At 48.2% G+C, this 19,694-nt stretch overlaps 1 protein-coding gene across 6 annotated transcripts in view; it reads left to right on the plus strand.

The window, feature by feature from the left end:
* Positions 1-19,694, plus strand: part of SPAG9 (sperm associated antigen 9) — a 120,736-nt gene that overhangs the window by 91,953 nt on the left and 9,089 nt on the right. For 4 of the 6 annotated variants that reach the window (XM_056550669.1, XM_056550666.1, XM_056550665.1 and 1 more), the window contains exons 5-15: positions 13,317-13,464; positions 13,545-13,737; positions 15,208-15,304; positions 15,423-15,544; positions 15,907-15,964; positions 16,163-16,315; positions 16,510-16,561; positions 16,647-16,777; positions 19,078-19,134; positions 19,227-19,400; positions 19,486-19,624. In XM_056550669.1, the coding sequence (XP_056406644.1) occupies positions 13,317-13,464; positions 13,545-13,737; positions 15,208-15,304; positions 15,423-15,544; positions 15,907-15,964; positions 16,163-16,315; positions 16,510-16,561; positions 16,647-16,777; positions 19,078-19,134; positions 19,227-19,400; positions 19,486-19,624 (1,324 nt within the window). Of the gene's footprint in view, positions 1-10,304; positions 10,579-13,316; positions 13,465-13,544; positions 13,738-15,207; positions 15,305-15,422; positions 15,545-15,906; positions 15,965-16,162; positions 16,316-16,509; positions 16,562-16,646; positions 16,778-19,077; positions 19,135-19,226; positions 19,401-19,485; positions 19,625-19,694 lie in introns of those variants that run through there. The other 2 variants (XM_056550670.1, XM_056550671.1) reach the window with 2 other exon arrangements.

A 19,694-nucleotide genomic window follows, 5' to 3' on the forward strand; every position in this document is an offset into this window, starting at 1 on the left:
ACACATACATGCTTTACATGTTTAGTGTGTGTGTGTGTGTGTGTGTGTATTGGGAGTGTGCACTGGTTATAGTGTATTGGGAGTGTACTCTGTACTGGTTGTATTGTGTGTATATTGTGAGTGGGCCGTGGTTGTAGTGTACTGAGTGTGCTGTGGTTCTGTATTGTGTGTGCACTGGTTGTAGTTTGTATTGTGTGTACGCACTGGTTGTAGTTTGTATTGTGTGTGTGTGCACTGGTTGTAGTTTGTATTGTGTGTGCACTGGTTGTAGTTTGTATTATGTGTGTGCACTGGTTGTAGTTTGTATTGTGTGTGTGTGCACTGGTTGTAGTTTGTATTGTGTGTGTGTGCACTGGTTGTAGTTTGTATTATGTGTGTGCACTGGTTGTAGTTTGTATTGTGTGTGTGCACTGGTTGTAGTTTGTATTGTGTGTGTGTGTGCACTGGTTGTAGTTTGTATTGTGTGTGTGCACTGGTTGTAGTTTGTATTGTGTGTGTGTGTGCACTGGTTGTAGTTTGTATTGTGTGTGTGCACTGGTTGTAGTTTGTATTGTGTGTGTGTGTGCACTGGTTGTAGTTTGTATTGTGTGTGTGCACTGGTTGTAGTTTGTATTATGTGTGTGCACTGGTTGTAGTTTGTATTGTGTGTGTGTGCACTGGTTGTAGTTTGTATTGTGTGTGTGTGCACTGGTTGTAGTTTGTATTGTGTGTGTGTGCACTGGTTGTAGTTTGTATTGTGTGTGTGTGCACTGGTTGTAGTTTGTATTGTGTGTGTGTGCACTGGTTGTAGTTTGTATTATGTGTGTGCACTGGTTGTAGTTTGTATTATGTGTGTGCACTGGTTGTAGTGTGTGTGTATAGTGAGTGTGCTCTGGCTGTAGTGTGTGTATAGTGAGTGTGCTCTTGTTGTAGTGTGTATAGTGAGTGTGTGTGAGGGTGCTCTGGCTGTAGTGTGCGTATAGTGAGTATGCTCTGGTTGTAGTGTGTGTGTATATTGTGTGCTCTGGCTGTAGTGTGTGTGTATTGAGTATTCTTTGGCTGTAGTGTGTGTATAGTAAGTGTGCAGTGGTTGGAGTGTGTGTGTGTGTGTATAGTGAGTGTGCTCTGGCTGTAGTGTGCTCTTGTAGTTTGTGCATAGTGAGTATACTCTGGCTGTAGTGCGTGTGTGTGTATTGAGTATTCTCTGGCTGTAGTGTGTATATAGTGAGTGTGCAGTGGTGGTTGTAGTGTGTGTATGGTGAGTGTGCTCTGGCTGTAGTGTGTGTGTGTATAGTGAGTGTGCTCTGGCTGTAGTGTGTGTGTGTGTGTGTGTGTGTGTGTGTGTGTGTGGTGAGTGTGCTCTGGCTGTAGTGTGTGTGTGTGTGTATGTATAGTGAGTGTGCTCTGGCTGTAGTGTGTGTGTGTATAGTGAGTGTGCTCTGGCTGTAGTGTGTGTGTGTGTGTATAGTGAGTGTGTGTGTGTGTATAGTGAGTGTGCTCTTGCTGTAGTGTGTGTGTGTATAGTGAGTGTGCTCTGGCTGTAGTGTGTGTGTATAGTGAGTGTGCTCTGGCTGTAGTGTGTGTGTGTATAGTGTGTGTGTAGTGTGTATATAGTGTGTGTGTGTGTATAGTGAGTGTGCTCTGGCTGTAGTGTGTGTGTATAGTGTGTGTGTAGTGTGTGTATATAGTGTGTGTGTGTGTGTGTATAGTGAGTGTGTTCTGGCTATAGTGTGTGTGTAGTATGCTCTTGTTGTAGTGTGTGTATAGTGAGTGTGCTCTGGCTGTAGTGTGTGTGTGTGTGTATAGTGAGTGTGCTCTGGCTGTAGTGTGTGTGTGTAGTATGCTCTTGTTGTAGTGTGTGTATAGTGAGTGTGCTCTGGCTGTAGTGTGTGTGTGTATAGTGAGTGTGCTCTGGCTGTAGTGTGTATATAGTGTGTGTGTGTGTATAGTGAGTGCGCTCTGGCTGTAGTGTGTGTGTGTGTGTGTATAGTGAGTGCGCTCTGGCTGTAGTGTGGGTGTGTGTATAGTGAGTGTGCTCTGGATGTAGTGTGTGTGTGTGTGTGTATAGTGAGTGCTCTGGATGTAGTGTGTGTGTGTGTATAGTGAGTGCTCTGGCTGTAGTGTGTGTGTGTGTATAATGAGTGTGCTCTGGCTGTAGTGTGTGTGTGTGTGTGTATAGTGAGTGTGCTCTGGCTGTAGTGTGTGTGTGTGTGTGTGTGTGTATAGTGAGTGTGCTCTGGCTGTAGTGTGTATATAGTGTGTGTGTGTATAGTGAGTGCTCTGGCTGTAGTGTGTGTGTGTGTATATAATGTGTGCTCTGGCTGTAGTGTGTGTGTGTGTGTGTGTGTGTGTGTATATGAGTGTGCTCTGGCTGTAGTGTGTGTGTGTGTGTGTGTATAGTGAGTGTACTCTGGCTGTAGTGTGTATATAGTGTGTGTGTGTGTATAGTGAGTGTGCTCTGGCTATAGTGTGTGTATATAGTGTGTGTGTGTCTAGTGAGTGTGCTCTGGCTGTAGTGTGTGTGTGTGTATATAATGAGTGTGCTCTGGCTGTAGTGTGTGTATAATGAGTGTGCTCTGGCTGTAGTGTGTGTGTGTGTGTATAGTGAGTGTACTCTGGCTGTAGTGTGTATATTGTGTGTGTGTGTGTGTGTGTGTGTGTGTGTGTGTGTGTGAATAGTGAGTGTGCTCTGGCTGTAGTGTGTGTGTGTGTGTGTGTATAGTGAGTGTGCTCTGGCTGTAGTGTGTATATAGTGTGTGTGTGTGTGTGTGTGTGTATAGTGAGTGTGCTCTGGCTGTAGTGTGTGTGTGTATAGTGAGTGTGCTCTGGCTGTAGTGTGTGTTTGTATAATGAGTGCGCTCTGGCTGTAGTGTGTGTGTGTGTATAATGAGTGTGCTCTGGCTGTAGTGTGTGTGTGTATAATGAGTGTGCTCTGGCTGTAGTGTGTGTGTGTGTGTATAATGAGTGTGCTCTGGCTGTAGTGTGTGTGTGTATAATGAGTGTGCTCTGGCTGTAGTGTGTGCTTGTGTGTATAATGAGTGTGCTCTGGCTGTAGTGTGTGTGTGTGTGTGTGTGTGTGTGTATAGTGAGTGTGCTCTGGCTGTAGTGTGTGTGTGTGTGTATAATGAGTGTGCTCTGGCTGTAGTGTGTGCGTGTGTGTATAATGAGTGTGCTCTGGCTGTAGTGTGTATAGTGTGTGTGTGTGTGTATATAGTGAGTGTGCTCTGGCTGTAGTGTGTGTGTGTGTGTGTATAGTGAATGTGCTCTGGCTGTAGTGTGTGTGTGTGTGTGTGTATAGTGAATGTGCTCTGGCTGTAGTGTGTGTGTGTGTATAGTGAGTGTGCTCTGGCTGTAGTTTGTGTGTATAATGAGTATGCTCTGGCTCTAGTGTGTGTGTGTATAGTGAGTGTGCTCTGGCTGTAGTGTGTGTGTGTATAGTGAGTGTGCTCTGGCTGTAGTGTGTGTATAGTGAGTGTGCTCTGGCTGTAGTGTGTGTGTGTGTGTGTATAGTGAGTGTACTCTGGCTGTAGTGTGTGTATATAGTGTGTGTGTGTGTGTGTATAGTGAGTGTGCTCTGGCTGTAGTGTGTGTGTGTGTATGTGTGTGTATAATGAGTGTGCTCTGACTGTAGTGTGTGTGTGTGTGTGTATAATGAGTGTGCTCTGGCTGTAGTGTGTGTGTGTGTGTGTGTATAATGAGTGTGCTCTGGCTGTAGTGTGTATATAGTGTGTGTGTGTATAGTGAGTGTGCTCTGGCTGTAGTGTGTGTGTGTGTATAATGAGTGTGCTCTGGCTGTAGTGTGTGTGTGTATAATGAGTGTGCTCTGGCTGTAGTGTGTGCGTGTGTGTATAATGAGTGTGCTCTGGCTGTAGTGTGTGTATAGTGTGTGTGTATATAGTGAGTGTGCTCTGGCTGTAGTGTGTGTGTGTGTGTGTGTATAGTGAATGTGCTCTGGCTGTAATGTGTGTATAATGAGTGTGCTCTGGCTGTAGTGTGTGTGTGTATAGTGAGTGTGCTCTGGCTGTAGTGTGTGTGTGTGTGTAGTGAGTGTGCTCTGGCTGTAGTGTGTGTGTGTGTGTGTGTGTGTAGTGAGTGTGCTCTGGCTGTAGTGTGTGTGTGTGTGTATAGTGAGTGTACTCTGGCTGTAGTGTGTGTATATAGTGTGTGTGTGTGTGTGTGTGTATAGTGAGTGTGCTCTGGCTGTAGTGTGTGTGTGTATAATGAGTGTGCTCTGGCTGTAGTGTGTGTGTGTGTATAATGAGTGTGCTCTGGCTGTAGTGTGTGTGTGTGTATAATGAGTGTGCTCTGGCTGTAGTGTGTGTGTGTGTATAATGAGTGTGCTCTGGCTGTAGTGTGTGTGTGTGTAGTGAGTGTGCTCTGGCTGTAGTGTGTATATAGTGTGTGTGTGTATAGTGAGTGTGCTCTGGCTGTAGTGTGTGTGTGTGTGTGTATAGTGAGTGTGCTCTGGCTGTAGTGTGTGTGTGTGTATAGTGAGTGTGCTCTGGCTGTAGTGTGTGTGTATAATGAGTGTGCTCTGGCTGTAGTGTGTGTGTGTGTGTGTATAATGAGTGCGCTCAGGCTGTAGTGTGTATATAGTGTGTGTGTGTGTATAATGAGTGTGCTCTGGCTGTAGTGTGTGTGTATAGTGAGTGTGCTCTGGCTGTAGTGTGTGTGTGTATAATGAGTGCGCTCAGGCTGTAGTGTGTAAATAGTGTGTGTGTGTGTGTGTGTGTGTGTGTGTATAGTGAGTGTGCTCTGACTGTAGTGTGTATATAGTGTGTGTGTGTATAGTGAGTGTGCTCTGGCTGTAGTGTGTGTGTGTGTGTGTATAGTGAGTGTGCTCTGGCTGTAGTGTGTGTGTGTGTGTGTGTGTGTGTGTGTATAGTGAGTGTGCTCTGGCTGTAGTGTCTGTATAATGAGTGCGCTCTGGCTGTAGTGTGTGTGTAGTGTGCTCTTGTTGTAGTGTGTGTATAGTGAGTGTGCTCTGGCTGTAGTGTGTGTGTGTGTGTGTGTGTGTAGTGAGTGTGCTCTGGCTGTAGTGTGTATATAGTGTGTGTGTGTGTGTATAGTGAGTGTGCTCTGGCTGTAGTGTGTATATAGTGTGTGTGTGTATAGTGAGTGTGCTCTGGCTGTAGTGTGTGTGTGTATAATGAGTGTGCTCTGGCTCTAGTGTGTGTGTGTGTGTGTGTGTGTGTGTGTAGTGAGTGTGCTCTGGCTGTAGTGTGTATATAGTGTGTGTGTGTGTATAGTGAGTGTGCTCTGGCTGTAGTGTGTATATAGTGTGTGTGTGTGTGTGTGTGTGTGTATAGTGAGTGTGCTCTGGCTGTAGTGTGTGTATAGTGAGTGTGCTCTGGCTGTAGTGTGTGTATAGTGAGTGCTCTTGTTGTAGTGTGTGTGTGTATAGTGAGTGTTCTCTGGCTGTAGTGTGTATATAGTGTGTGTGTGTGTGTATAGTGAGAGTGCAGTGTGTGTAGTGTGCTCTTGTTGTGTGTGTGTGTGTGTATAGTGAGTGTGCTCTGGCTGTAGTGTGTGTGTGTGTGTGTGTATAGTGAGTGTGCTCTGGCTGTAGTGTGTGTGTATAGTGAGTATGCAGTGTGCTCTTGTTGTAGTGTGTGTGTGTATAGTGAGTGTGCTCTGGCTGTAGTGTGTGTGTGTGTGTGTGTGTATAGTGAGTGTGCTCTGGCTGTAGTGTGTGTGTGTGTGTATAGTGAGTGTGCAGTGTGTGTAGTGTGCTCTTGTTGTAGTGTGTGTGTGTATAGTGAGTGTGCTCTGGCTGTAGTGTGTGTGTGTGTGTGTGTGTGTGTGTGTATAGTGAGTGTGTGTGTATAGTGAGTGTGCTCTGGCTGTAGTGTGTGTGTGTGTGTGTGTGTGTGTGTATAGTGAGTGTGCTTTGGCTGTAGTGTGTGTGTGTATAGTGAGTGTGCTCTGGCTGTAGTGTGTGTGTGTATAGTGAGTGTGCAGTGTGTGTAGTGTGCTCTTGTTGTAGTGTGTGTGTATAGTGAGTGTGCTCTGGCTGTAGTGTGTGTGTGTGTGTATAGTGAGTGTGCTCTGGCTGTAGTGTGTGTGTATAGTGAGTGTGCAGTGTGTGTAGTGTGCTCTGGCTGTAGTGTGTGTGTGTATAGTGAGTGTGCTCTGGCTGTAATGTGTGTGTGTGTATAGTGAGTGTGCTCTGGCTGTAGTGTGTGTGTGTATAGTGAGTGTGCTCTGGCTGTAGTGTGCTCTTGTTGTAGTTTGTGTATAGTGAGTATACTCTGGCTGTAGTGCGTGTGTGTGTATTGAGTATTCTCTGGCTGTAGTGTGTATATAGTGAGTGTGCAGTGGTGGTTGTAGTGTGTGTATGGTGAGTGTGCAGTGGTGGTTGTAGTGTGTGTATGGTGAGTGTGCTCTGGCTGTAGTGTGTGTGTATAGTGAGTGTGCTCTGGCTGTAGTGTGTGTGTGTGTGTGTATAGTGAGTGTGCTCTGGCTGTAGTGTGTGTGTATAGTGAGTGCTCTGGCTGTAGTGTGCTCTTGTTGTAGTGTGTATATAGTGAGTGTGCTCTGGCTGTAGTGTGTGTATATATAGTGAGTGTTCTGGTTGTAGTGTGCTCTTGTTGTAGTGTGTGCATAGTGAGTGTGCTCTGGCTGTAGTGTGTGTGTGTAGTGAGTGTACTCTGGCTGTAGTATGTGTGTTAGTGTGTATAGTGAGTGTGCAATGTGTTTAGTATGCTCTGGCTGTAGTGTGTGTGTATAGTGAGTGTGCTCTGGCTGTAGTGTGTGTGTGTGTGTGTGTGTGCAGTGTGTGTAGTATGCTCTGGCTGTAGTGTGTGTGTATAGTGAGTGTGTTCTGGTTGTAGTGTGTGTGTGTGTGTAGTGAGTGTGCTCTGGCTGTAGTGTGTGTGTGTGTGTGTGTGTGTGTGTGTATAGTGAGTGTGTGTGTATAGTGAGTGTGCTCTGGCTGTAGTGTGTGTGTGTGTGTATAGTGAGTGTGCTTTGGCTGTAGTGTGTGTGTGTGTATAGTGAGTGTGCTCTGGCTGTAGTGTGTGTGTGTATAGTGAGTGTGCAGTGTGTGTAGTGTGCTCTGGCTGTAGTGTGTGTGTATAGTGAGTGTGTTCTGGTTGTAGTGTGTGTGTGTGTGTGTGTGTGTGTGTGTGTAGTGAGTGTGCTCTGGCTGTAGTGTGTGTGTGTGTGTGTGTAGTGAGTGTTCTGGTGGTAGTGTGTGTGTATAGTGAGTGTGCTCTGGTTGTAGTGTGCTCTTCTTGTAGTGTGTATATAGTGAGTGTGCTCTGGCTGTAGTGTGTGTGTTTGTGTGTATAGTGAGTGTTCTGGTTGTAGTGTGCTCTTGTTGTAGTGTGTGTGTATAGTGAGTGTGCTCTGGCTGTAGTGTGTGTGTGTGTGTGTGTATATAGTGAGTGTTCCGGTTGTAGTGTGCTCTTGTAGTGTGTGTGTGTATAGTGAGTGTGCTCTGGCTGTAGTGTGTGTGTGTGTAGTGAGTGTGCTCTGGCTGTAGTGTGTGTGTTTGTGTGTATAGTGAGTGTGCAGTGTGTGTAGTATCTGGCTGTAGTGTGTGTGTAAAGTGAATGTGCTCTGGCTGTAGTGTGTGTGTGTATAGTGAGTGTGCTCTGGCTGTAGTGTGTGTGTATAGTGAGTGTGCTCTGGCTGTAGTGTGTGTGTGTATAGTGAGTGTGCTCTGGCTGTAGTGTGTGTGTGTGTGTAGTGAGTGTTCTGGTGGTAGTGTGTGTGTATAGTGAGTGTGCTCTGGCTGTAGTGTGCTCTTCTTGTAGTGTGTATATAGTGAGTGCTCTGGCTGTAGTGTGTGTGTTTGTGTGTATAGTGAGTGTTCTGGTTGTAGTGTGTGTGTGTGTGTGTGTATAGTGAGTGTGCTCTGGCTGTAGTGTGTGTGTGTGTGTGTATAGTGAGTGTGCTCTGGCTGTAGTGTGTGTGTGTATAGTGAGTGTGCTCTGGCTGTAGTGTGTGTGTGTGTGTGTGTGTGTATGTAGTGAGTGTGCTCTGGCTGTAGTGTGTGTGTGTATAGTGAGTGTGCTCTGGCTGTAGTGTGTGTGTGTATAGTGAGTGTGCTCTGGCTGTAGTGTGTGTGTGTATAGTGAGTGTGCTCTGGCTGTAGTGTGTGTGTGTGTGTGTGTATAGTGAGTGTGCAGTGTGTGTAGTGTGCTCTGGCTGTAGTGTGTGTGTGTAGTGTGCTCTGGCTGTAGTGTGTGTGTATAGTGAGTGTGCTCTGGCTGTAGTGTGTGTGTGTATAGTGAGTGTGCTCTGGCTGTAGTGTGTGTGTGTGTGTAGTGAGTGTGCTCTGGCTGTAGTGTGTGTGTGTGTGTATAGTGAGTGTGCAGTGTGTGTAGTGTGCTCTGGCTGTAGTGTGTGTGTATAGTGAGTGTGCTCTGGCTGTAGTGTGTGTGTATAGTGAGTGTGCTCTGGTTGTAGTGTGTGTGTGTATAGTGAGTGTGCTCTGGCTGTAGTGTGTGTGTGTATAGTGAGTGTGCAGTGTGTGTGTGTGTATAGTGAGTGTGCAGTGTGTGTGTGTGTATAGTGAGTGTGCTTTGCTGTAGTGTGTGTATAGTGAGTGTGCAGTGTGTATAATGAGTGTGCTCTTGTTGTAGTGTGTGTGTGTGTATAGTGAGTGTGCTCTGGCTGTAGTGTGTATATAGTGTGTGTGTGTATAATGAGTGTGCTCTGGCTGTAGTGTGTGTGTGTGTGTGTGTGTGTGTGTGTGTATGAGTGTGCTCTGACTGTAGTGTGTGTGCGTGTGTATAGTGAGTGTGCTCTGGCTGTAGTGTGTATATAGTGTGTGTGTGTGTGTATAATGAGTGCTCTGGCTGTAGTGTGTGTGCGTGTGTATAGTGAGTGTGCTCTGGCTGTAGTGTGTATATAGTGTGTGTGTGTGTGTATAATGAGTGCTCTGGCTGTAGTGTGTGTGTGTGTGTGTGTTTGTGTGTGTGTATAGTGAGTGTGCTCTGGCTGTAGTGTGTATATAGTGTGTGTGTGTGTAAAATGAGTGCTCTGGCTGTAGTGTGTGTGTGTGTGTATAGTGAGTGTGCTCTGGCTGTAGTGTGTATATAGTGTGTGTGTGTGTATAATGAGTGTGCTCTGGCTGTAGTGTGTGTGTGTGTGTGTATAATGAGTGCGCTCAGGCTGTAGTGTGTATATAGTGTGTGTGTGTGTATAATGAGTGTGCTCTGGCTGTAGTGTGTGTGTATAGTGAGTGTGCTCTGGCTGTAGTGTGTGTGTGTATAATGAGTGCGCTCAGGCTGTAGTGTGTGTGTGTGTGTGTGTGTGTGTGTATAGTGAGTGTGCTCTGACTGTAGTGTGTATATAGTGTGTGTGTGTATAGTGAGTGTGCTCTGGCTGTAGTGTGTGTGTGTGTATAGTGAGTGTGCTCTGGCTGTAGTGTGTGTGTGTGTGTGTATAGTGAGTGTGCTCTGGCTGTAGTGTCTGTATAATGAGTGCGCTCTGGCTGTAGTGTGTGTGTAGTGTGCTCTTGTTGTAGTGTGTGTATAGTGAGTGTGCTCTGGCTGTAGTGTGTATATAGTGTGTGTGTGTGTATAGTGAGTGTGCTCTGGCTGTAGTGTGTATATAGTGTGTGTGTGTGTGTGTGTATAGTGAGTGTGCTCTGGCTGTAGTGTGTATATAGTGTGTGTGTGTGTATAGTGAGTGTGCTCTGGCTGTAGTGTGTATATAGTGTGTGTGTGTGTGTGTGTGTATAGTGAGTGTGCTCTGGCTGTAGTGTGTGTGTGTATAATGAGTGTGCTCTGGCTCTAGTGTGTGTGTGTGTGTGTGTGTGTGTGTAGTGAGTGTGCTCTGGCTGTAGTGTGTATATAGTGTGTGTGTGTGTGTGTGTATAGTGAGTGTGCTCTGGCTGTAGTGTGTGTGTGTGTATAATGAGTGTGCTCTGGCTCTAGTGTGTGTGTGTGTGTGTGTGTGTAGTGAGTGTGCTCTGGCTGTAGTGTGTATATAGTGTGTGTGTGTGTATAGTGAGTGTGCTCTGGCTGTAGTGTGTATATAGTGTGTGTGTGTATAATGAGTGTGCTCTGGCTGTAGTGTGTGTATAGTGAGTGTGCTCTGGCTGTAGTGTGTATATAGTGTGTGTGTGTGTGTATAGTGAGTGTGCTCTTGTTGTAGTGTGTGTATAGTGAGTGTGCAGTGTGTGTAGTGTGTGTATAGTGAGTGCTCTTGTTGTAGTGTGTGTGTGTGTATATAGTGAGTGTGCAGTGTGTGTAGTGTGCTCTTGTTGTAGTGTGTGGCCCCCCTGTGTGGCCCCCTGGGATCAGCTGTGCAGGGATTGGCTGCTGCCTGGCACAGAGCGGGTTCCTCCTCATTATACAGGATGATGTCACCGGAGCTGCTGCAGGATGCACAGTGTCTGCACTGGGCACCAGCTGAATGAGGGATCCTCGGCGGAGTGCACACTCATCCTTGTCTGCCGGGCGGCTTCCCTGATCCCGACGTGCCACCATGCCAGGGCAGCACCATGAGCCCCAGATGCATGCTTCTCTTTGTGTTTGGCTTTGTTGGCGGGGCGGTGGTCATTAATTCTGCCATCCTGGTGTCTCTCTCGGTGCTGCTGCTGGTGCACTTTTCTGTCTCTACAGGCCTGCCCCGGATCCTCAGGTAATGCGCACCTGTAGAGGACCATGTGACCGCGTCATCGCTCTTGTTGTTCCTTGTGTTGTGTGCGGCTGAGGGTTGGTTCTTGTGTTTTGTGTCTCCTGGTCTGGAGTCTGGGCCTCCATCTTCTAGAAGCCTCCGGTGTTTTCTGGATTCCCTCCTCCTGCAGCTGTTGTTGTTGTTGTATTTTGTGTTGTTTTTGATAAGTTTCTGGTCTCTGATCTGGTGACGCGGTGGCTTTGTCCTCGTGACGCTGTTTTTCTGCCGTAGTGCGTACGCAGCAGAATCTGCTGGGTAATGTGTCGTATCCAGGGAAGCACCCGGCAGGCATTGTTATCACCGTCATAGGGAGCCCCTCTGATGTGTACACCAAGGGGGCACTTACTTACTGTAATCTTGTAGTGTGTACACAGTGCTGTATGTCCCTGGGTTAACCCTTTGTTTGACCTTGGGTCTTTGGCTGCGTCATCATGTTGATATATGTAGGTGTTATTCTTGGTGTCCTCCCGGAGGACCTGCTGCCTTGTGTTATCCAGATGCCCTTTATGAGGCGCTGTACCATCCCGCCACGTATCTGGAGGATGTTCAGCCCCATAGACAAGTGACTATTGCCCACCACAGTGCTGCCCGTCTGCCCCACTCATTGCAGGCCGGTGTCAGGAGTGGTGTGTGCAGTGACTCCGCGCCTCGTATACATCCGGCCTCTCTGGGTACACAGTGTGAGCGGAGGCGGCCGGCACAGCCATACGATGCCACGCTCTGTGCCCCGCTCAGAGGTCTTTCTAGTGATACATTGTAACGCTCCTCCTGCTGCTGCACAGCTCTGGATCCATCTTGTCAGTCGGCGGAGGAGATTTCCTGGAGTATATAGGATCGTTCATGTATACAGCGCCTCCACTGTTCTGTGATAGACGTCCTGTCCTCTGGCCACGAATATGTTCTGTGATAGACGTCCTGTCCTCTGGCCACGAATATGTTCTGTGATAGACGTCCTCTCCTCTGGCCACGAATATGTTCTGTGATAGACGTCCTCCCCTCTGGCCACGAATATGTTCTGTGATAGACGTCCTCTCATCTGGCCACGAATATGTTCTGTGATAGACGTCCTGTCCTCTGGCCACGAATATGTCCTGTGATAGACGTCCTGTCCTCTGGCCACGAGTATGTTCTGTGATAGACGTCCTCTCATCTGGCCACGAATATGTTCTGTGATAGACGTCCTGTCCTCTGGCCACGAATATGTTCTGTGATAGACGTCCTCCCCTCTGGCCACTAATATGTTCTGTGATAGACGTCCTGTCCTCTGGCCACGAATATGTTCTGTGATAGACGTCCTCTCATCTGGCCACGAATATGTTCTGTGATAGACGTCCTGTCCTCTGGCCACGAATATGTTCTGTGATAGACGTCCTGTCCTCTGGCCACGAATATGTTCTGTGATAGACGTCCTCTCCTCTGGCCACGAATATGTTCTGTGATAGACGTCCTCTCCTCTGGCCACGAATATGTTCTGTGATAGACGTCCTCTCCTCTGGCCACGAATATGTTCTGTGATAGACGTCCTGTCCTCTGGCCACGAATATGTTCTGTGATAGACGTCCTGTCCTCTGGCCACGAATATGTTCTGTGATAGACGTCCTGTCCTCTGGCCACGAATATGTTCTGTGATAGACGTCCTGTCCTCTGGCCACGAATATGTTCTGTGATAGACGTCCTGTCCTCTGGCCACGAATATGTTCTGTGATAGACGTCCTCTCCTCTGGCCACGAATATGTTCTGTGATAGACGTCCTCTCCTCTGGCCACGAATATGTTCTGTGATAGACGTCCTGTCCTCTGGCCACAAATATGTTCTGTGATAGACGTCCTCTCCTCTGGCCACGAATATGTTCTGTGTGGTGGAGATACGGCAGCGGCCTCATCTCTCTGCTGTACTCAGTGCTGAGGTTCCACATATAAGACCTCTTGTCCATAGTAACCAGTCAGAGCTTAATCTTCCCATAGCAACCAGTCAGAGCTTAATCTTCCCATAGCAACCAGTCAGAGCTTAATCTTCCCATAGCAACCAGTCAGAGCTTAATCTTCCCATAGCAACCAGTCAGAGCTTAATCTTCCCATAGCAACCAGTCAGAGCTTAATCTTCCCATAGCAACCAGTCAGAGCTTAATATTCCCATAGCAACCAGTCAGAGCTTAATCTTCCCATAGCAACCAGTCAGAGCTTAATCTTCCCATAGCAACCAGTCAGAGCTTGATCTTCCCATAGCAACCAGTCAGAGCTTGATCTTCCCATAGCAACCAGTCAGAGATCAGCTTTCGTATGTTAACAAGCTGTGGTAAAATGAGCCGTGATTGGTTCCTTTGGGCAGAACATTATTTTTATTCCCCGTATAGACACATTTCTGCCCTGCAGACACATAAATGGGGGAGATTTATCAAAACCTGTCCAGAGGAAAAGTTCACCAGTTGCCCATAGTAACCAGATCGCTTCTTTCATTTTGCAGAGGCCTTTTTAAAAATGAAAGAAGCGATCTGATTGGTTGCTATGGGCAACTGGTCAACTTTTCCTCTGCACAGGTTTTGATTAATCTCCCTCATTGTACCGAACAACCACAAGTCAGTGCCCAGTGCCGCTGACCAGTAGTTCCTGGGAAACCGCGTGCCCCCCTCTCTGGCAACCATTACCCAGCTTTCCCGGTTTCCAGCCTCCTCCAGTGTTTACATGTCATCTCTGACCCTACAGGAAGGAGCGGCCCATCTCTTTGGGGATCTTCCCACTGTCTCCTGGAGACTCCTTGGTCCTTCCAGATACTCACGGTGCAGAGACGCCCGGAAATGGACCCTGGAAGCTGCAAGAACAGAACCTCGCCCGCAGCAACACCAGCCTGAAGGTAATAACCCGCTATAAGGGGCCCCCCAGCCATTATAAGAGGGCACCCCGCTGTACATGTAATGTCACCTTCTCTTACAGGAAGAACTGTTCAGTCTCAGCCAGACAGGGGCCAAGACCTCCGGCCCAGACCCCAACAACATGGTGCACGCATCCCCAAAAGACCAAAAAGATGAGGTCATCATGAAGGCAAACCTCAAGAACAACAACGTCCAGAACAACAAGAAAAACGAAGACGTCCAGGTCAACCAGCAGGCCACCGCAGCGTCCACAGGTAGGGCCGTCCACCACAGCATCCACAGGTAGGGTGCACCACCGGAGCGTCCACACATAGGGCCGTCCACCGCAGCATCCACAGGTAGGGCCGACCACCTCAGCTTCCACAGGTAGGGCCGACCACCTCAGCTTCCACAGGTAGGGCCGACCACCTCAGCTTCCACAGGTAGGGCCGACCACCTCAGCTTCCACAGGTAGGGCCGACCACCGCAGCATCCACACATAGGGCCGACCACCGCAGCATCCACACATAGGGCCGTCCACCGCAGCATCCACAGCTAGGGCTGGCCACCTCCGCTTCCACAGGTAGGGCCGACCACCACAACATCCACACGTAGGGCCGTCCACCGCAGTGTCCACACATAGGGCTGTCCACGGTAGCATCCACAGCTAGGGCCGACCACCTCAGCTTCCACATGTATGGCCGTCCACCGCAGCGTCCACACATAGGGCTGTCCACCGCAGCATCCACAGCTAGGGCCGACCACCTCAGCTTCCACAGGTAGGGCCGTCCACCACAGAATCCACAGCTAAGGCCGACCACCACAGCATCCACAGGTAGGGCCGACCACCACAGCATCCACAGGTAGGGCCGACCACCACAGCATCCACAGGTAGGGCCGACCACCACAGCATCCAAACGTAGGGCCGACCACCTCAGCTACCACAGGTAGGGCCGTCCACCACAGCATCCACAGCTAGGGCCGACCACCACGGCATCCACACGTAGGGCCGTCCGCCGCGGCCTCCACAGGTAGGGCCGTCCACCACAGAATCCACAGCTAAGGCCGACCACCACAGCATCCACAGGTAGGGCCGACCACCACAGCATCCAAACGTAGGGCCGACCACCTCAGCTACCACAGGTAGGGCCGTCCACCACAGCATCCACAGCTAGGGCCGACCACCACAGCATCCACACGTAGGGCCGTCCGCCGCGGCCTCCACAGGTTGGGCCGTCCGCCGCGGCCTCCACAGGTTGGGCCGTCCACCGCGGCCTCCACAGGTCAGGCCTGAGTCTTGGGCCCAGTTCCTGTACATAAGTCTCCACATGTGTTCAGCCTCCTCACACAGCTGAGCTCTTGATACAGTGTGTCAGCTTACCCACAGCTTACTGCTCTTACCTATGCTGATACAGTGGAACAGATCTTCAGCTGTGTGTGGTCAGGATGAAGGATGCTGCTATTGGCCGGCTGAAGGTCACGGCCCAGGCTTTAGAGGTCATACATGTCTGTGGCCTCCTTAATGCATCCACCATCTAATTTATTCATGCCATTCTCTTAATGGACTGTACAATATCTATTACGTCTGCGGGAGAGACGCCACCACATCGGGATGGTGGAGGTTACAGTACACACTGTAAACTATAAGATGAGGCTACACTGCAGACCAAGCTCCAATACTAACCTCGTCCAGTTCAAGATAGTCACAAGGGACAAGTGAATCTTATTTCTCCTTTTATTCCCAGATACCAATGATAATGAGGAGAAGTCGGAGGTCCAGTCTATCATCGAGTCCACCCCGGAGCTGGACATGGACAAAGAACGGGCGTATCACATGACCAGGTGAGGATGCGTCACAATGTGTCAGCACGTCCCTCTACACTACAGCAAGTTATAGGAGCAGTAGATACAGGGGTCACTGCCATGGCATCTACTAAAGTGTCCTCCATCTTGCCCCCAGTACTCCATCCAAAGGCATCGAGAACAAAGGGTTCGACCGAAACACAGAGTCTCTCTTCGAGGAGCTGTCCTCCGCTGGGACCGACCTTATCGGAGATGTGGATGAGGGAGCGGACCTGTTGGGTAAGTGTCCCTAGGTCTGTGCTTTCCATCAGGGTGTCTCCAGCTGTTGCGAAACTACAACTCCCAGCATGCCCGGACAGCCGAAGGCTGTCCGGGCATGCTGGGAGTTGTAGTTTTACAACAGCTAGAGCCACCCTGGTTGGGAAACACTGTTCTGGGATAACACTGAACAACCAGGGGGCAGGAAGTGTTATCGGAGGGTCACAGGCACTAAAGAACTGATATTTTCACCTTCACTCTCATTGTGTGCGGTCATGTGACCAGCCGCGCCCCCCCAATTTGGGTTTACTTTTGCCTTTTCTGGACATGGTGTCTTTTAACCCTTACATTTCAGGACCTTATTTGCTGCTTATTTGTTGCAGGGATGGGACGGGAGGTGGAAAACCTTATCCTGGAGAACACGCAGCTTCTGGAAACCAAGTAGGTGCTCGCTGCGGTCACCATGTGGTCTTCTGGGCCTCGCTGGGGGCTTAGTGTGGACGGATATATATATATATATATATATATATATATATATATATATATATATATATATATATATATATATATACGCTGCCTCCTTGTATAGGTTGTCCTGAGGGTTTTACCTCTGTATAACCATCATTAATCCAAACGTAGGAACGCCCTGAACGTGGTGAAGAACGACCTGATAGCGAAGATGGACGAACTGATGTGCGAGAAGGACGTGCTGCAGGGGGAGCTGGACGCCATCAAACAGGCCAAACAGAAGCTAGAGGAGAAGAACAGGGAGCTGGAGGAGGAGCTTAAAAAGTATGTACCCCCCTTCACCTTATTCTAGTTAAAGAACCGTTGGCCAATCCCATCTATTTTAGCTAGAGCTGCCGACAATCTATTGTGCAAGAAGGGAAGAACTTCTGGGTGGCCAAAGCTAATATGGCCGACCATGGTAGTCATGTGTGGTGATGGAGAGAAATAGATGATAAAATGGCTGACTTTACTTCCAGGGCGCGAGCAGAAACGGAGGAAGCCAGACAGAAATCCAAGGATGAAGAGGATGTAAGTGGCAAATGCTCCAAGATGATGTCATGTCCTGTTATTGTTACCTCCTCCTGCTGATGGCGCCACTTTATTCCTGGTACAGAGCGATGTCCCCACAGCTCAGAGGAAGAGGTTCACGCGGGTGGAAATGGCGCGGGTACTAATGGAGCGGAACCAGTACAAAGAGAGGCTGATGGAGCTGCAGGAGGCGGTGAGGTGGACGGAGATGATCAGGTACGGTGAACCCGCCTGGTACAGACTAGTGATGTCATCGTTGTCCCAGTACAGACTGTAATGAGGTCATTGTTGTCCCAGTACAGACTAGTGATGTCATCGTTGTCCCAGTACAAACTGTAATGAGGTCATTGTCCCAGTACAGACTGTAATGAGGTCATTGTTGTCCCAGTACAGACTAGTGATGTCATCGTTGTCCCAGTACAAACTGTAATGAGGTCATTGTTGTCCCAGTACAGACTGTAATGATGTCATCGCTGTCCCAGTACAGACTGTAATGATGTCATCGTTGTCCCAGTACAGACTGTAATGAGGTCATCGTTGTCCCAGTACAGACTAGTGATGTCATCGTTGTCCCAGTACAGACTGTAATGAGGTCATTGTTGTCCCAGTACAGACTAGTGATGTCATCGTTGTCCCAGTTCAAACTGTAATGAGGTCATTGTTGTCCCAGTACAGACTAGTGATGTCATCGTTGTCCCAGTACAGACTGTAATGATGTCATCGTTGTCCCAGTACAGACTATAGTGATGTCATTGTTGTCCCAGTACAGACTGTAATGATGTCATCGTTGTCCCAGTACAGACTATAGTGATGTCATTGTTGTCCCAGTACAGACTGTAATGATGTCATCGTTGTCCCAGTACAGACTATAGTGATGTCATTGTTGTCCCAGTACAGACTGTAATGATGTCATCGTTGTCCCAGTACAGACTATAGTGATGTCATTGTTGTCCCAGTACAGACTGTAATGATGTCATCGTTGTCCCAGTACAGACTATAGTGATGTCATTGTTGTCCCAGTACAGACTGTAATGATGTTATCGTTGTCCCAGTACAGACTGTAATGAGGTCGTTGTTGTTCCAGTACAGACTATAGTGATGTCATCGTTGTCCCAGTGCAGACTGTAATGAGGAAATTGTTGTCCCAGTAAAGACTGTAATGAGGTCATTGTTGTCCCAGTACAGACTATAATGATGTCATCGTTGTCCCAGTACAGACTGTAATGATGTCATCGTTGTCCCAGTACAGACTATAGTGATGTCATTGTTGTCCCAGTACAGACTGTAATGATGTCATCGTTGTCCCAGTACAGACTGTAATGAGGTCGTTGTTGTTCCAGTACAGACTATAGTGATGTCATCGTTGTCCCAGTGCAGACTGTAATGAGGAAATTGTTGTCCCAGTACAGACTGTAATGAGGTCATTGTTGTCCCAGTACAGACTGTAATGAGGTCATTGTTGTCCCAGTACAGACTATAATGATGTCATCGTTGTCCCAGTACAGACTGTAATGATGTCATCGTTGTCCCAGTACAGACTGTAATGAGGTCGTTGTTGTTCCAGTACAGACTGTAATGATGTCATTGTTGTCCCAGTACAGACTAGTGATGTCATCGTTGTCCCAGTTCAGACTATAGTGATGTCATTGTTGTCCCAGTACAGTCTATAGTGATGTCATCGTTGTTCCAGTACAGACTATAATGATGTCATTGTTGTCCCAGTACAGACTGTAATGATGTCATTGTTGTCCCAGTACAGACTAGTGATGTCATCGTTGTCCCAGTTCAGACTATAGTGATGTCATTGTTGTCCCAGTACAGTCTATAGTGATGTCATCGTTGTCACAGTACAGACTATAATGATGTCATTGTTGTCCCAGTACAGCCTATAGTGATGTCATCGTTGTCCCAGTACAGCCTATAGTGATGTCATCGTTGTCCGTGTTATCATCATTGTTCCAGTACAGACTGTAATGAGGTCATTGTTGTCCCAGTACAGCCTATAGTGATGTCATCGTTGTCCCAGTACAGACTATAGTGATGTCATTGTTGTTCCAGTACAGACTATAATGAGGTCATTGTTGTCCCAGTACAGCCTATAGTGATGTCATTGTTGTCCCAGTACAGCCTATAGTGATGTCATTGTTGTCCCAGTACAGACTATAGTGATGTCATCGTTGTCCCAGTACAGACTGTAATGATGTCATCGTTGTCCCAGTACAGTCTATAGTGATGTCATCGTTGTCCGTGTTATCATTGTTCCAGTACAGACTATAGTGATGTCATCGTTGTCCCAGTACAGTCTATAGTGATGTCATCATTGTCCGTGTCATCATTGTTCCAGTACAGACTACTGGTGACGGTGCAAGCCTAGTGGTGTGTAGTGGAGATGGCTCACCGCTGGCTCTCATGACCTATACCGGGGGGGTCCGGTTTACGTTCTCCTGCAGACACACAGAGGTAACTGTGCAGACCGAGCTGCAAATTCTTTACTCATTCTTATTTTTATTTTCTAGGGCTTCTAGAGAGAATCCTGCCATGCAGGAGAAGAAAAGGTCGAGCATCTGGCAGTTGTGAGTATGGGCTCCCGGTTCATTGTTCATACCATACAGAACCAGCCGTCACATGACCTGACCCCATTGACCTCCTTATTGTCTATCCTCAGCTTCAGCCGCCTCTTCAGCTCCTCTGCCACTGCTTCCAAGAAACCGGAGCTTCCCGTCAACGTCAAGTACAACGCGCCAACCTCGCACATCACCCCTTCCATCAAGAAGAAGAGCAGCGCTCTGGCCAAACTGCCCAGCGACAAGTCCAAAGCCTTCGATTTCCTCAGTGATGAGTGAGTAATAACCTGTTTCCAGTCATAACCCACCGCTCCATTTTCATAGACCTCATGGCCGCCATTTTCTCTTGTCTTTTGTCAGTCTCTCGGGCGGTGATGCCTCTTCAGCCACCAGGCGGGAGCAGAAGCGAGAGCAGTACCGGCAGATGAAGGCGCACGTCCAGAAGGAGGACGGCCGCGTGCAAGCGTTTGGCTGGAGTCTTCCTCAGAAGTACAAGCAGGTAATGGACGGACCCTAGGGATATACTGAGCTGTATACTCTCTGCTGACATCATCATCTGTCCATCATTT

Source organism: Hyla sarda, chromosome 13 (assembly GCF_029499605.1).
Source record: "Hyla sarda isolate aHylSar1 chromosome 13, aHylSar1.hap1, whole genome shotgun sequence".
Lineage (NCBI taxonomy): Eukaryota > Metazoa > Chordata > Amphibia > Anura > Hylidae > Hyla > Hyla sarda.